Raw genomic sequence first — 16,725 nt, 5'->3', positions numbered from 1 at the left:
GACTCTGCAGCTCCCTCAGTCCTGAGTGTTTTATCCTTGTTCAGGTCATTGTTTTAGTCCCACAGCTTTACTGCCCGGGTTCAGTCTCACAGCTTTCAGTGTCTCCTGACGTGGACTCTGCCATTTTATAAACTACGTCACTGCACTTTTCCCTTTGCTCCTGTCATCATTACTACAACCACTAGATGTCGCCTAGCAACAAAACATAACTATCGGTCATAATAACTTCTTGACAGACAACCTGTGGGCTAATTTTTTACAGGACAGTCTCACATAAACACAGCTCCAGAGGCTGCTCTGTGTCTGCTAGATGTGCACATACATTCAGAATAAGAACTTTATTAGGTGATAATCTGTCAGTGTTGTGTTCATAGTTCTTTGGCCCCACCTACAGTTTAAAACAACACTGAGATTATTTCCACCTTCAGAGCAGCTCTACCTGAAACAAATGTTTCCAGAGCTTAAACTTCACTTAGTGAAGTCTTCATAAAGAAGGTCTGAACGTTACACAAACCTCTCAAACAGCCATGCCTTTATCTCTTTTCAGCCCACAGCATCTCAAGTCCAGTGCAGTACCACCCACTTCCCAGCTGACTGGGGAATGTGTCTGAGAAGAAGTATGAGCTCCAGAGTGTGAACTAAACACAAAACGTCAGATTAGACTTTCATTCTCCGTCTACTGCTTCATATCCTCTTGTAACACACAGTCTGATACTCACATTGTGTCTGAACTGTGATGCTGATGTGTTTTTGAATGGCTTTCATTCAAGAGCCTCTTCAGTGTTCGTCCCTGCTCTCACAGCAGCTGTTTGAACTGAAAATGAAAATGTTTTTTTTCTTCTTAAATCAGGATGAGTCAATGAGTCAATTTCCTCTCTTGTTAGTGATGAATGAATCAGGAAGGCAGCTTTGTCATTCTGACATTTTCATGTGACTATATATTTTTCCAAACATCTATCCCATAATTGAACACTTTCAAATCAAAGACAAATGTTTGTGTGGGAAAAAGCTATCTTTTTTTTTTTTTTTCAACAGACTCACACTCACCCAGTCAGGGCGTAGGTCCTTCAATCTGCTGCAGCTGAAGCACATGTCAAAAACATGGCGGAGACAACAACTTTAAAGACAATAAAAAAAATAGGAGGAGCTCAGCAGCAGGTTTACAGTCCATGGTCCATAGCCTATGAAGCTTGTTAGCCAGCAAGCTAGCTACAGTTGAAGCCAAAATTATTAGGTCCTCGTATGAAATTAAACAAAAGAACAAGTGTTTATAGTGTATTTGTCTCCAAATAACAAAGAAAAAATGTCCACTAAGTTTGATTAGGATATTTTAATGATACACTGAGTTGAAACAAGAAACGGCAAAAATGAGACGTCCAAAACAATTAGCCCGCTGGCCATTAATAGTCAATAGTGTACCCTTTCTGAGCCACAACTGACAACAACCTCTTAGAGTAGTTCTTTACCAGGTTGGCACAGGTTTCCTGAGGAATTTTGGCCCTTTCTTCCATTGCAAATTGTTCCAGCTTCTCCTAATTGTGTGGTTTCCGAGCATGGACATTCACCTTGAGCACTTGCCACAGATTCTCAATAGGATTGAGATCTGGGCTCTGAGCGGGCCACTCCAGGACTTCAATTTTGGTGTCCTTTAGGAACTGTTGGACCAATTTTGATGTATGCTTTAGGTCACTGTCTTGTTGGAAGACCCAGCGACGACCTAAACCTAGACTAAGAACAGATTTCTTCATATTATCCCTCAAAATTTCAACATAATTTTCTTTTTTCATGATCCCATGCATCCAAACAAGGCTCCCTGTGCCTGAGGCTGCAAAACAGCCCCACAGCATGATGCTTCCACCACCATGTTTAACTGTGGGAACTGTGTTCTTAGGGTTGAAGGCCTCTCCCTTTCTTTGCCAAACATAAGCAACATCCATGTGCCCAAACTGTTCCAGTTTAGTCTCACCAGACCAAAGCACAGACTTCCAAAAGTCGTCTTTACCTTTAAAATGTTCACGGGCAAACCTCAGTCTGGCTCTGATATGCCGCTCTTTGAGTAAAGGGGTTCTTCTGGGAAGATGGTCCTGAAGCCCACCACGATGAAGAGCCCTCACAACTGTGTTCCTTGAAACAACCCCAGAAGAGGCCAGGTCAGCAACAATCATCTTGGTAGATGTCCGGGGATTCTTGCTGACATCTCTGACTAGATTCCTCTCCAGAGTTCTTGAAAACTTGCACTTTCCACCACATCCCGGTTTGTTTCTTACAGAGTCTGTCTCCTTGAACTTAGCATTGATGCAACATACAGCTGTTCTAGACACTGTGAAATGCTTGGAAATGGCAGTATAGCCTCCACTATTATGAGCCTCCACTATCTTCTTTCTGAGCTCAAGACTGATTTCCTTTGTCTTTGGCATGGTGAGTAAGAGTAGTCCCTCACAATAATGTGCTCAAGTGCCCTGTTGGAGTCCTTTTATGCTGATTGACTGAACAGGTGCTGTTAGGGAGCTGATTAATTGATTAGGTGTGTTTTAAAAGCAAAAATTCACGGGGGGGGGGGGGGGGGGGGGGGGCTTACATTTTTGACCACCCCATTTTTCACTACATTTGATATAAAGCAAGCTAGAAAATATATTTTAATTCCAAATTGTACCAAATGATACTAATAGCACCAGTGTATGTTTTATTATATCAAGTTTTATCAATGCTGCAAACATTGGGCAGAATTTTAGGAAAATGTTGCATAAATAATTGGCCTCAACTTGTTCGTTCATTCAGTCCGACTGACTGAACACAGCTCTGTTGTGGTTAGTGTCTACCAACACCGTGTCGACCAAGCGGACGTCCTGCAGCCATGCAGCGGGTAATGCTGGAGGCTGATGAAGTGTCTGTTCAGAGCCATTGCTGTGATCATTGTTTTTTTTTTGTAGTTTATTGTGTTTTAAGCACCAATTGTTCTCCAGTAACTGGCCTCATGTACTGAGATGTTGAGCAGCAGCATTTTTTAAATGCAGTGACCATGGATCTCTTTACCCCGCCACTTTTGTGGGTTGTGTTTCACCTATCCTGGAGTTTGGGCTACAGTTAGCCAATTTCCAATCACCCTACCTGGATCCAGAACAGTAGACAGCTCTTGACCCCCAAGTGGACCTAAAATCTCAGACCTCATTTCAGACAAATGGCTTACAGGTAGACCACACTACAAGTTACAGATTAGGCAGATGAAGAGACAGCACCGCTCTCGCATCACTCTACCCTCTATCATCCTTTTCAATGCTCAGTCCCTTAAAACTGATGAATTGACCTGTCATATCCATAAATTCATTGATGCCTGCCTTTTAGCCTTGACTGAGTTGGCTGTCAGACAGAGATTTGCACGAGGACCTGGGACTCGAGAAGATTCAGCATGCCTAGGTTCAGCTGGATTGAGATACTGCAACTAGAACGTGAACTGCTCTCAGTTTCATTATGTCCTCATTACTTACATCAGGAACTTCACTCTTGTGTACATCCATCCATGCCTGTGAATGTATCCACCAAGTAGCACAGAGGCTTCAAACAATATCTCCTGATGCCCTTAATGTCAATCTTTGTGATATGAACCATTGTACAAGTCATCCACCAGTAGCCTATACTACACACCCAACAGACACAATAAGATTCTGGATTTGTGTTATAACATAGTTAAAAGCACATATCAGAATCAGAATCGCAATCAGAATCAGTTTTATTGCCAAGTATGTTTCCACATACAAGGAATTTGTTTTGGTGATTGGTGCAATTGGAGGTTCTTGTAAACAACAGGTTTACACAGTTTTAGTTTCTGCCTGTATGTGGGAATCAGGTGGACCATGACATGGTCAGAGTGGCCCAGTGCAGCCCGGGGGACGGCGTGATAAGCACCACTGATTGTGGTGTAACAGTGGTCCAGAGTGTTCCCCTCTCTGGTCGGGCAATTAACAAACTGTCTGTATTTGGGCAGTTTGTGGCTGAGGTTCCCTTTGTTAAAGTCACCAAGGACAATAACTAAGGAGTCCGGGTTGGTCCGCTCCACACACAGTATCTGCTGTGGCCTGTGGTGGGATGTAAACACCGAACAGGATAAATGAAGTGAACTCACAGGGGGAGTAGAAGGGCCTGCAGTTTATGATGAAAGTTTCCAGGTCAGGAGAACAGTGCTGCAGGATCACTGTCACGTCTTTGCACCAGCCACTGTTGGCATACAAACAGATTCCTCCACCTTTCGTTTTGCCGGACAGTTCTGTGTCGCGATCCGCTCTGAAGAGCTGGAAGCCGGCCAGCTCCAGCGCAGAGTCTGGAATCAATTCACACAGCCACGTCTCCGTGAAGCACAGGACGGAAGATGGAGAAAAGTCTCTGTTCTTCTGCACCAGTAGCTGAAGTTCATCCAGTTTGTTGGGCAGTGAACGCACGTTGGAGAGAAAGATACCTGGGAGCGGTGTGCGGAGTCCGCGCCGGCGGAGACGCGCAAGCGCACTGGCACGTTTTCCTCTCCTCCGGCGTTTCACTGCGAGAGCAACGGTCAGTGCACCTCTGACCAAAATGTCCAATAATTTCACAGGTGAGTCGAGAAAGGTGGAAAAAATCTTCTGGAGTTGTTTCTCTGATGTTAATGAGCTCCTCTCTGGTGAAAGAGCTCCGGAAACCAAGGCAGAAAACTCAACTTATAAAGAAAATAAGGCCAAAAAGTGCGCACCAACACACCGAGGCAGCCATCCGCGGCGCCATGGCAACTGGAAAAACAGCCAAGACTAGATTGAGGCCTGCCTGACTCTCGTGTTTGCTATATTTGCATATTTCCAATCCCCCATGTGCCATCATAACAATATCCTTATCGGACTACTGCCCTCTTGTCTGAGTGAACGCTGGTAAAACAAATCAACCCTTCTCTCAAACAGCAGATCTCTGATGGTAAAGCCCCTGTCTGCCATCTCTTCATCACCAGGACAAAGGTATTCCAGGAGGTCCAGGAGGAACTTGTCATTACATTTGCCTCCATAAACAGTTGAACATAACAAGCCCTCATGGGGCAAGAGCAGCTAAACTCTTAAGAGTATTGCTGACATATAATTGGCTGTATGACTCATCTCTGGAGGCAAGACTATGTGGTTTCTGCAGGGTGGTCTCAGTGCAGTCAGCGATGCAGGATGGCATTGGGGAACTTCTCCCTGAGGCATCGTTCCCCAGATTGTCATGGCCATGGCGGCCAAGGAATCCTCTTGTGGTCCTCTGTGTGTCTATCCAATAGGAGAGGGTCCTACTCACTGTCCCCCGGGACATGCAAGGCTTTCTGCAAGATCACCCTGGAGTAGATTCAACTTAAGCTTCATCATTGTCATCAATATTTGTTCTATTATGTGCATCTGATAGTTGCACATAATGTAGGACATATATGCTGCAGACATTTAATGTGATTGGATAAGACAAAGGGTTAAGCAAAGGGTTCTTCACCACCACACTTTGTCTCTTTCACCTACACACTTTCTGTTTTCTCCTAACATGCAGCTGTGATCCATCAGTTCCTGAACCTCCCACTGAGTGTCAGCGTTGACACAGTGGGACAGACTGGTCAACCTCTGCATCACAACGTAGGAGGAGGAGCAGAATCAGTGACTTCTTTTAGATCACTTCTTAAACCCGTTTTTATAGACTTGCTTTCATGGGATGACTTTTTATCGTCTTTTTTATTCCTTTTTTCCCTATATCTATCATCTCTAATTGTTTTCCTTTTCTCTTTAACTTAACCCCATTTCTGTCGTTCTTTCCTCTGGCTGAGCCTCCTGCCTGGTCTCAGGGTTAAATTATTATCATTATTATCATTATTATAAACCCAGACTACTACACATTACAAGCAGCACCAATGATATGAAATGGTGTACAGTACACTTCCTGTCTCCTAAGTGTGCGTAGATATTGTTCATGTCAGAACATAACAATACAATACAATACAACATTAGATACAATATGAATTTACGCCTGATTTTGCCATTTGTTTTCAGCTGATCAACCCAGAACAAGATCACATCAGTCTAATAATACTCTCTGTTTTCCCTCCAAAACAGTTGCAAGATAATAACAATAATACTGTTATAAAGCAAAGAAATACAAGCTTTATTTCAGTTTCAACTTTTAATTCATGGTTTCAAATATAAGTCCCTCTAAACTTCTGTGGTTCTGCAGCAGTGGAACCAGACAAGGACCGAGAGAGAAGAGAGATCTTGTCTAGACAGAGTCTTGATTAAAGTTCATATTCTCCTGATCTGTCGTCTGAAAAATGACATTTTAGTGTCAGAATGCTCTGAAGATCTGTGGCTTGTAAAAATGGAAAGAATCATAATGTGTGATCACGTTCACTTTTCCCATCAGAATGAAGAGACTCACACCTGCCACTGGTCTCCTAAAGGGGTGGGGGGGTTGGAGAAACCCATGTGACACAGAGACAGGGTATTATTGTAAGTGCGCCTTCTCCTTTCTCAACTGTCTCTGACTTAAAGACAGTTGGCAGGACAAGCTTTGTGTGAGAGTGTATATTAACTGTCATCAGAGACACCAACTGAGACAACTAACAAGAGTTCACATTAGCTGCTTTTTTAAAGTTATTTTGGTCATTTCATGCCTTTATTAGATAAGAGCAGTAGAGACAGACAGGAAATTCAGGTAGACAGTAGGGGAATGAGGGCATTTGAGCCCATGTGGTGTGCACCCAACCTATTCAGGTATCAGGTCACAACCATTGGTGCTTTTATTGGGCCTTCATAGCCTAGCCACTTCTCTGGTACCTGGTAGTCATCCATAGATCATAAATAAAGATGGACGCAGCCTTTGTGACATCATCCACAGGTGATTTTCGAAGCTCAGAGTGAGCAGCTCCACCATCACCATCTTGGTAGTGCCTGACTGACTAAATGCAACCCCTGTATTCATTTCAGTGAGACCATTGCTTCTACTTTGGCACAGCAGAGGTCCCCATCACTGCAGAGGGCTCACAAAAAATAAAAATACTGAGTCATTAAGAAAGTTTTGAACTTCTAAAGTAAGAAAAGAAGCAATGTTTAAATGGAAACATTTCTAATAGAAGTCTTTGCTCTATCAGTTCTGTTTCTGTGCAGCTGAAGCAACTGTTACTTTTAATCAATCCACTTCAGCTGTGTACCCTGGATTATAATACAATACCTACTAAAGTACGCGCTTGAGTCCTCTTATCAATGTAAAAGTTGACTTTTGCATTAAAACTGCACAGGCTCTGTGAAGCTGGGTAAGTTAGCTGGTTGTTAACAGCAGTCGTCCAGTTAGTTTCACTCCTTTCTTCTCTTGAATAGATTTATTTCCTTCAGTGGAAACAATAAGACTTACCAGCTGTCGTAATGTAGTGTTGCTGATGTAAAACAACACTGGGAAGTTTTGCCTTGTCTCATTACCAAATAAAGAGACTACACTGTGTTACTGAAGAGGAGCAGATGACTGAGCCTTTCTTCAAGGTCCACTGAAACCTGACATCAATCAATCATCAATCAATTTCAGCAAAAAGAAAATGTGAATATCAGGAGCTGGGTACATTGGGATGAACAACTCAGCTGCACTTTGTCACATTTTGTTTTTATTGATGAACCAGCTTTTCCGCAATAGCCAAACATAAAAACAGTTTTGTGATATTTTGCATTTTTTTTTTGTTTTTTGTTTTTTTATTTACAGTCTTTCCACTTCAACTGAAAATGCCCATGAGAACAGATGGGGGAGACACAATTAATCATGATCTCCATGTGATATGTGATATGATGTGTAGTTCCCATTGACAGCCCTTCATGAACTATACAGTGCATCCGGAAAGTATTCACAGCGCTTCACTTTTCCACATTTTGTTATGTTACAGCCTTATTCCAAAGTGGCTTAAATTCATTTTTTACCTCAAAATTCTGCACACAATACCCCATAATGGCAAAGGGAAAAAAGTTTGCTTGAAACTAACATGTACATAAGTATTCACAGCCTTTGCTCAATGCTTTGCTGAAGCACCTTTGGCAGCAATTACAGCCTCAAGTCTTTTTGAGTATTATGCTACAAGCTTGGCACACCTATTTTTGGGCAGTTTCCCCCATTCTTCTTTGCAGAACCTCTCGAGCTCCATCAGGTTGGATGGGGAGCGTCGGTGCACAGCCATTTCAGATCTCTCCAGAGATGTTCAATCGGGTTCAAGTCTGGGCTCTGGCTGGGCCACTCAAGGACATTCACACAGTTGTCCCGAAGCCACCCCTTTGTTATCTTGGCTGTGTGCTGAGGGTCGTTGTCCTGTTGGAAGATGGACCTTCGCCCCAGTCCGAGGTCCAGAGCGCTCTGGAGCAGGTTATCATCAAGGATGTCTCTGTACATTGCTGCATTCATCTTTCCCTCCACCCTGACTAGTCTCCCAGTTCCTGCTGCTGAAAAACATCCCCACAGCATGATGCTGCCACCACCATGCTTCACTGTAGGGATGGTACTGGCCAGGTGATGAGCGGTGCCTGGTTTCCTCCAGACATGACGCTTGGCATTCAGGCCAAAGAGTTCAAGCTTTGTTTCATCAGACCAGAGAATTTTGTTTCTCATGGTCTGAGAGTCCTTCAGGTGCCTTTTGGCAAACTCCAGGTGGGCTGTCATGTGCCTTTTACTGAGGAGTGGCTTCCGTCTGGCCACTCTACCAACAGGCCTGATTGGTGGATTGCTGCAGAAATGGTTGTCCTTCTGGAAGGTTCTCCTCTCTCCACAGAGCAACTCTGGAGCACTGTCAGAGTGACCATCGGGTTCTTAGTCACCTCCCTGACTAAGGCCCTTCTGCCCCAATCGCTCAGATTGGCCGGGCGGCCAGCTCTAGGAAGAGTCCTGGTGGTTCCAAACGTCTTCCATTTACGGATGATGGAGGCCACTGTGCTCATTGGGACCTTCAATGCTGCAGGAATGTTTCTGTACCCTTCCCCAGATCTGTGCCTCCATACAATTCTTTCTCGGAGGTCTACAGACAATTCCTTGGACTTCATGGCTTGGTTTGTGCTCTGACATGCACTGTCAACTATGGGACCTTATATACACTTCGTCATTATGGGGTATTGTGTGTAAAATTTTGAGGTAAAAAATGAATTTAATCCACTTTGGAATAAAGCTATAACATAACAAAATGTGGAAAAAGTGAAGCGCTGTGAATACTTTCCAGATGCACTGTAAATCCTCCTCAACTACAAGTACTCAACACAACATCACACAACTTAGCCTAACTGTGTTTGTTGTTACAAACACTTTAATTTTTTTTGGTATTTAGTGTGTGTTTCCTATTTTCAGCTGAAGTCAGGTGATGACAGGTTGCTCTGTCCTATGAGAAGAGCACTTCTCCTTCAGTCTGAGACACTGTTCCCTCCACTGCTCCATATATGATCATTTATTAGAGTCCAATCACAGTCAGTCACAGACTGGTATCTGTCTTCATGGCTGCTGCCTGTTCTCTCCATCGATGGTAGAATCACAAGTCAAGCTGACATCCCAGTTTGTGTGATTTATAGGAGCTGCTCACTCACTGAACAAGCTCTCTGTGGTATGTTCAAGCTTCTGAAAGCTCAGTTTCACTTCACACTGATAGAAATTGCAGAACATTATACAAACAAGTCCAGTGTGAAGTCTATGGTGGCTGAGGATGGATTATATCTACAATAACCAGTCAGTGAACACATCTCTATATACACTGTAATTAACATCTGATAGTTAGCTATCGCTACTTATCACTAATCTGTTTATTTACCTGCCACAATCAGTGCAACTTTCTCTGTTTGTTGGAGCTGGAGCCAGAAGATGATAAGCTTGGTTTATCTTAGCTTATTTTACCTTAGCTTAGTTTAGCTTAGCATAAAGACTGGATGCAGGGGGGACAGCTAGCTTAGCTCTGTCCAAAGTCCAAAAATTCACCAACCTGCACCTCTAAAACTGAGCCAGTTACAACACTGTACCTCTCCATCAGAAAAATTAAGTCATTTACGCACTGGGAGTTTCTTGGCAAACAGCAGCCAGTCGTAGTGACTTCCTGCAGTCCTGGCAGGTTGCCTGGCACATGCACAGCGATGTGAAGATAAAACCGTGGACACAGCGTGATCGTCAGCTTTCCTACCAGTTTGTTACAGCAGCATGGACACCTCCAACTGTCAATCATTACCCCTCTTCTTCATTATTTTCTGACATTTTCACAGAACAAGGAAGCAAACAAGGCTGCAAGAAAATGTTTTTGACGATGTACCAGGTGAGCAGTTTTCATTTTGTCTTTCATGTAATACCCTTCAGAACAACACCATGATGCAGATCACACCTTTGTCAGGGGTCCCATACACATTTCTCCTGACCAGGACTGGGTGTCACCCCTCTGCCCGAAACACAGAGACTCAGAGAGCGAAGGAGGAGCAGGAGAGAGAAAGAAATATAGAAAGCACACTGTTGATGATGCATGTGGACAGACAGGGAGGTGAAACTGAAAGTTAAATTTTATGTGTTGGTAATTTGATGTAATTCTGTGGTTTATCAGTGAGTGTATGGAAGGACACAGCAGACTAGTGTCTGCTTACAGTGACAACCACACATACAAATGTCTCTTGTTCAGGGGTCCAACGTAGATTAAACAAACGCGTGTCTGATGTCTGAAGCGGATACTGGAGTCCAGTTTCCACATCTTGTAAGACCCTTTGGATGATGATAAGCAAATGATGGACAATCACAATCAGACACTATGGTTACTTCACACTGTGAGGATCTCAAAATAGCACAGGACCTCAGCTTAAGATCTGATGTTGCTGCTCCATCATTATCTACAAAATGTATTACAACTAGAGGTGGCAGTCTCCTCTGGCTAAATGTGTAGAGATTATAATCAGGCTCTTTGAGGTTAACTGTGTTGCCTGATTTCATGAGACATTTCTTCAATCAGGTTACTTCTCAAGCTGTGCTTAGTCATTTTACTGCGTGTAAGGGCAGCCAGTGTGTAGTGCAGTGTTGAGACCACTAGAGGCTGGAATCACTAGAGGAGATTACTGCTTATAATGAGATGGACAGAAGAGACAGACAGACAGAAGCAGTTCACTTCCAGTCATATTTGAATCTCAAGTAAATATTAACAAAACCTTAGACCCCAGAGGTTCATTCTGCTTGAAGATGAACTACTTGTTAAAGCTCCATCCAGTCTAAAGGTAGATGTCCATGTGTTTTTTGATTATAAAGCAGGTCTAGGTTCTATATTAATACTGTGAAAGTATCAAAGCCTCAGTCCACAGAGAAATGCACACAGCCTGTATTCAGAAACTGAGCCTTAAAACCAGCTGTCAGGACTTCTGGGACTTTGTGATGTCACAACAAAGCAGTCACTGCCCTAAGCCTGGTGTAGACAAAATGTAGACAACACTTTCCCCTCTGATGAGATCAGAAAACAGAACATACAAACTAGTTCATTTCATGTGTAGTGAACACCATCCTGCCTGCAGTTCCAGTACAGACCACTAGGGGTCTTCAGACTAGTTGAGGAGCACTGTTATAACAAAGTCACAATGTGTATCTTTAAAAGGTAATGTCTGACAGCACAACTGAAGCTGTACATTGGTCTACAATATCACCATATTCCCCTGTCCTCATGAGAAGCACATCACTGCTGATGAACTGTACAAAGAACATTCCTCCCAGACGCAAGATGTCACCCTGGAGGGTGGTGTAGAGAGGCTGTTTCTCACATGCACTGCATTGTTCTAATAAGTGCTCAGCTTGAGACTAGTAGGAGGAGGAACAGCAATGATGCTTCTATGGCCAGAGACAATTCACATATGCAAAAGCTACTACAATGCGTAGGAACAACATGAATCCTCTCTCTCTCTCTCTCTCTCTCTCTCTCATGTCATCTCTCAGCCTTTTCCTTTTGTTTAGTTTGGATTAACACAATTCGTTGCTTCTCAAACCTTTTTCACCCATTATGACACAATTTAGCTTTGTCATCATCATTCCCATATGTTCAATTAAGGGACAAAAGATTTTTTTTTCACTGAAAAGGCATCTGCTCCTGTGGAGTTGCTGCCATCCTTCTGGTAGACACTTAATGTGCAGTGTAATTATCATCTCAGGCTGTACCTCATCCATCATGGTCAATTATCCACCTTTTCTAATAAAAGTATTCAGGTGTGGATGATCTCCATGTGGTGAGCTATAGATGGAGAAACCTATGTGAAGAAGACTGTGAGGGTGAATAAACTGAATTATATGTTTCATTGTTGAATATTCGACCACAAAGCATTCAGCGATATGGTGCGAGTACGGAAGCAACAGTTGGTGTCATGTATCTTGGAGAAACCTTCTGGAAGTGAGAGATGTGTTAAATCACAGTGTAGGTTTTTTGGGGTGTTTCTCCTTGTCCACACTGATCTTACCTTCTGCTGCCTCCTTGCCATATCAGTAGGTTGCTTTGCGTTGAACGGATAAGCGATGCAGCGCATCACAAACACATACAGCTGGAGTCTCTTTTTCCTCTCCTCCTCCTCCCTCTGCATCTTCTCCAGGTCTTCCTTCTCCTTGTCGCTGCCCACCGACGGGCTGGGGCTGGAGGGTCGGCCACCGCCGCTCCCGCGGCCCCGGGGCTGAAGCCCTCCGCCACCGTGGCCGTCGGCGGCTCGGCCCGGTGACAGTCGCGCTCCTCCGAGGCTCTTCGGGGCCGCCACCTCTTTGCGTTCCACCTCCAGTATCTCATCCCCTTCCTCCTCGCTGGAAGACGGGTCCAACATGCTGCTGAGGCTGTGGCGATGGAGACTACACCTGCCGCAAGAGTAAAACTGCAAAAGTAGAAAAAAAAGATGCGGCTGAGCCTCAGAGAGAAGCACAGAGGGAAGTGAAGCCGCTGTGGAGACGGACGCGCAGCCTGACCGATGAGCGGCTCACACCGTTGCTTCCCAGGAGAGAAACGGCCGTCAGACAAGTCAGTCTCAGCAGCAAGACCCAAGCTGTTGGAATCTAGTTGCGTGATTTCCAAGCCTTTAAACTCTGCCGGTCAGTAGTACACAGGAGGATTTATCATGAGAGTGGATATGAGGGGGGAGGGGTCGCAGGGAGAGAGAGCCGGAGCAGACGCTGATGTGTTGATGCTCTGCTGCTGGGGGGAGGAGGGGGCAGGGCCCGGGGCTGACCGCTGTGCTGAAACCCGATTCCCGGCTGCTCTGGAGTCAGTTTGATCATTCTGTGAGCACAATGGATGAACGGCCACCTGATGATCCAGATGAGTCAAGAGAGGCCAGCTTCAGACAGCACCAACCGGAATCAAAGGGTTTGGCTTTCACAATAAAAGCTTCGGCTGATTTCAAACAAATAATCAAATGATGACAAAATGTTAAAAACCACAAAAATATCAAGATCTATTGACTATTGATGTTTCCATCGACTTAACCTGAGGTCTACTATTAATTTCTATCCATATAATTACAACTAGAAATTATTTAATACAACAGTGTATAGCTGTATCTGGTCTCCTCCATCCTGGTGTGTGTGTGTGTGTGTGTGTGTGTGTGTGTGTGTGTCTGATCCACTGGCTCCAGCAGGGGGCAGCATAGACCTATTAGGCTCATATACATCATATACAACATTTCAGAGATATATTCAGGGCCCAGGCCATTTAGTGACTTGTAAACAATAAGTAAAACTTAGAATTTAATTCTGTATCTGACCTGAAGTCAGTGCAAAGACCTGAGAACTGGAGTAATGTGCTCTTTGTTCTTAGTTTTAGTCAGAACCTGAGCACCAGCATCCAAATAAGCTGTAGCTGTTTAATGTTATCTGGTAAACCAGTGAGGAGAGTGTTGTGATAATTGACTGTGGAGGATATAATGGTGTGAATAAGTTTCTGTAAGTCTTGGTTAGACACACGCATGGTTTCTTACCTAAAGTTACGTAGCAAACTACACATGTTTTTTCGATGCCAGGATGCAGATTTAGTTGTAGCTTTGATGTGGTTACTGAAACTAAGATCCACATCCATGATTACACTGAGATTTTTAACATGGGCTCAAGTCTTTGAGGAATCCCATACATCAATGCAGAACAATGTGAATTTAGTGTGATGGTTTGATAGGTAGATAAGGTGTAATACCTAATCACTCCCATGATGGCAAACTAATTAATGACACCAACCCTCCACAGGATCATAAAAAACTATGACACCTGGATGCCTATGGAAGGTGTGGATCAACTTTGACAGTTTTTTATGATTGCTTACACATTTAAGGTGAATGTTTAGACCAAAGCATCAAAGTTTTAACTTTTGAAATCATGGCTTAAACAAAGGAACCAAAAGTACAAAAGCATTTTCTGTTTTTTACTTTGAGCCTGAGTGGTACACATAGACCTAAGCTTACAGAGAGGAGGCGGAGGTAAGGACCAGAACAAAAAAGACCTGCCAATAGATAGATATATATTTCAGATGACATTAGGGCCACTTTGGTGGAATATGTCATAAATCATGGCCTGATCAAAGCTTGTATATAAAAACATACACTCTGGGTCTGAAAAGTGAAGCCAATGCTGAAGAGCCTTAAAGCTGCATTCTATCTAATGACCATCGGGGGACGACTCCACTGGTTATAAACAGAAGTCTGATTGTATTGAAGTCTATGTGAAAATGTCTCTACTTCTCACTTGATTTATCACCTCAGTAAACGTTTTCCTGATGAGTTTATGGTCTCAGTCTCTAGTTTCAAGTCTTCTTCAATACAACATGATCTTCATTTTTTACATTATGATCCATTTAGAGGAAAATAGACCATAAAGCGGAGGATGCATTAGGGCGGGGTTACCATGTGATTGACAGACTGTACCTGACAATCAGGATAGAGGACAGAGCAGGTCAGATCCACCCCTCACTCCTCCTCAGCTCCACCTTCTCCTCCAACTATGGTTTCTTCTGGTTTCAAAAAACCAAGATGGCAAAGACAAATGACAAACTGTGGCTTCAAAACAGCAGCTCACAAACCAGTGGGTGATGTCACAGTGGGTTGACACAGGGACGTTGGGCAGAGCACTGAGAAGATGTTATTGAAAAGGTTAAAATACCATTGCTATTTAGGAGGTTATTTAGGAGGTTATGTTCCTTGTTCATTGTGGGGGCCTAGTTCATGTATGTGTGCACAATAAGCACTTAACAATAATGATAATGATAATATATTTATTTGTAAAACATATCACAATTAATAAATAAAACGTGGCTCAAAATACTTCATTATAGGAGGAAAAGGGAAAGTGACATAAAAGGATAAAAGACAGGGTGATGATTAAAGTAGTGATGACTGATTATTATTAATTATGTAAAATATGTAAAACTACAATTAAATGAATTGACATAAAAGCAGGTGCAAAGGATGCCATACATGCCCTATAACAACAGCAGCTTTGGCTTTATTATATATAGCCAACAGATTTTTAGAATCCAAGTCAGTTTCTTTGGCCCATGACTGACTTATCAGCTGTTTATGGTTTCCATGAGCAGTCCCCTTGGAGCTGTGTGCTGAGTGGCATCCAGCTTTGGAGAGGGACAGAGCGAGGAATTACACACTGACTGTTCAATTAAAGTGCTGACCCCACATGGCTTCACCGCAAAAGGGGATTTCAGAGCAAACAGGCAGCCTGGTCAGGACTGTCACTGGAGAGTAACAGAGTAATGGCAGTAGACTTGCATACATTCAGACAAAGCAGTATGTCACCAGGGCACAGGTAGCCCCATCCTGAGGGTGGTGTCTGTGGGGGCATCTGCATATCTGACCCAACCCACCCCCAGCCCAGTCCTTGTGTGAGAGTGTAGAGATTGCAATCCTGTGTTTTTTACACATTTTCACAGTTCAGTGTGAACTTGTTGTGTTACAGAGTCCTTGACTTTGATGCAGGTGCATTCTGTAAATTTTACTGTTCTTTCAGAACTTGCAACAGCAGAATGAGCTGATTACTGAATAGTTTCTGTTTGTGTTGTGTGAAGCCTGTATGACAAATGTGAAGTGAGACGTTCAGCTCCAACTGTCCTGTCTTATTTGGTTTGTTTGTGGAGTTTTGAAACAATGAGCCAAATTCTGCATTTAGTGTGTAAACAATCACAAAAAGCTGGACGAGTTTTGAGAAAATGAGCCTGTTTTCAAAACCATGCTTAATTGTACACTTTGAAAGTGTAATTCAAATGGTGCATGTGTGTATCATTTAGAAAAAGATTGTCAGGTCTGATAGAAGTGTTTTATTTTGACATAGAAGTGAGATGTTCAGCTTCTGCCTCATCTGGCTTGTGTGTGGAGTTTGAACACAATGGGCCAAATTCTGCAATAAGTGTGTAAACGATCACAAAAACTGTTAGTCCAGTTAAAGTGGACACGTATGACATAGCCTAGGTGTTTGTTTGCTCTACTTAATGAAGGCACTAGTGTTAAATTGTAGGTAGACAGCAACAGCTGAGGCTCAGCTCAGGAGCTTGGAACTATAGGATTATTTGTTTAACCACTATTAACAACTGAAAAATGGTAGAAAGATGAAGAGAGGACTGGAGGACTGGACATAAATACATGTATTTATTTTGGGATCAATCAAGTATAGCTAACAGTGACACATCTCATTTAACTCTGCTGATCTGAGTGTGTAGTGTGTATACCAGCACAGCCTGCTCAAGGCCTGACTCACAGCTGGACCTGGGTAACAATGAAC

The 16,725-nt window shown here is 43.2% G+C and overlaps 1 protein-coding gene across 5 annotated transcripts in view; it reads right to left on the bottom strand.

Annotated features, from left to right (window-relative positions):
- Positions 1 to 13,106, bottom strand: part of cadpsa (Ca2+-dependent activator protein for secretion a) — a 215,883-nt gene extending 202,777 nt beyond the window's left edge. For 2 of the 5 annotated variants that reach the window (XM_071493183.1, XM_071493184.1), the window contains exon 1: positions 12,435 to 13,100. In XM_071493183.1, the coding sequence (XP_071349284.1) occupies positions 12,435 to 12,785 (351 nt within the window). In that variant the 5' untranslated portion in view covers positions 12,786 to 13,100. Of the gene's footprint in view, positions 1 to 12,434 lie in introns of all 5 variants that reach the window. The other 3 variants (XM_071493187.1, XM_071493188.1, XM_071493189.1) reach the window with 3 other exon arrangements.
- Positions 13,107 to 16,725: the final 3,619 nt, after the last annotated feature.

Source organism: Trachinotus anak, unplaced genomic scaffold, assembly GCF_046630095.1.
Source record: "Trachinotus anak isolate AG129_WGS33_773 ecotype Australia unplaced genomic scaffold, CSIRO_AGI_Tana_v1 ptg000013l, whole genome shotgun sequence".
Lineage (NCBI taxonomy): Eukaryota > Metazoa > Chordata > Actinopteri > Carangiformes > Carangidae > Trachinotus > Trachinotus anak.
This window is presented reverse-complemented; position numbering and strand designations above follow the sequence as displayed.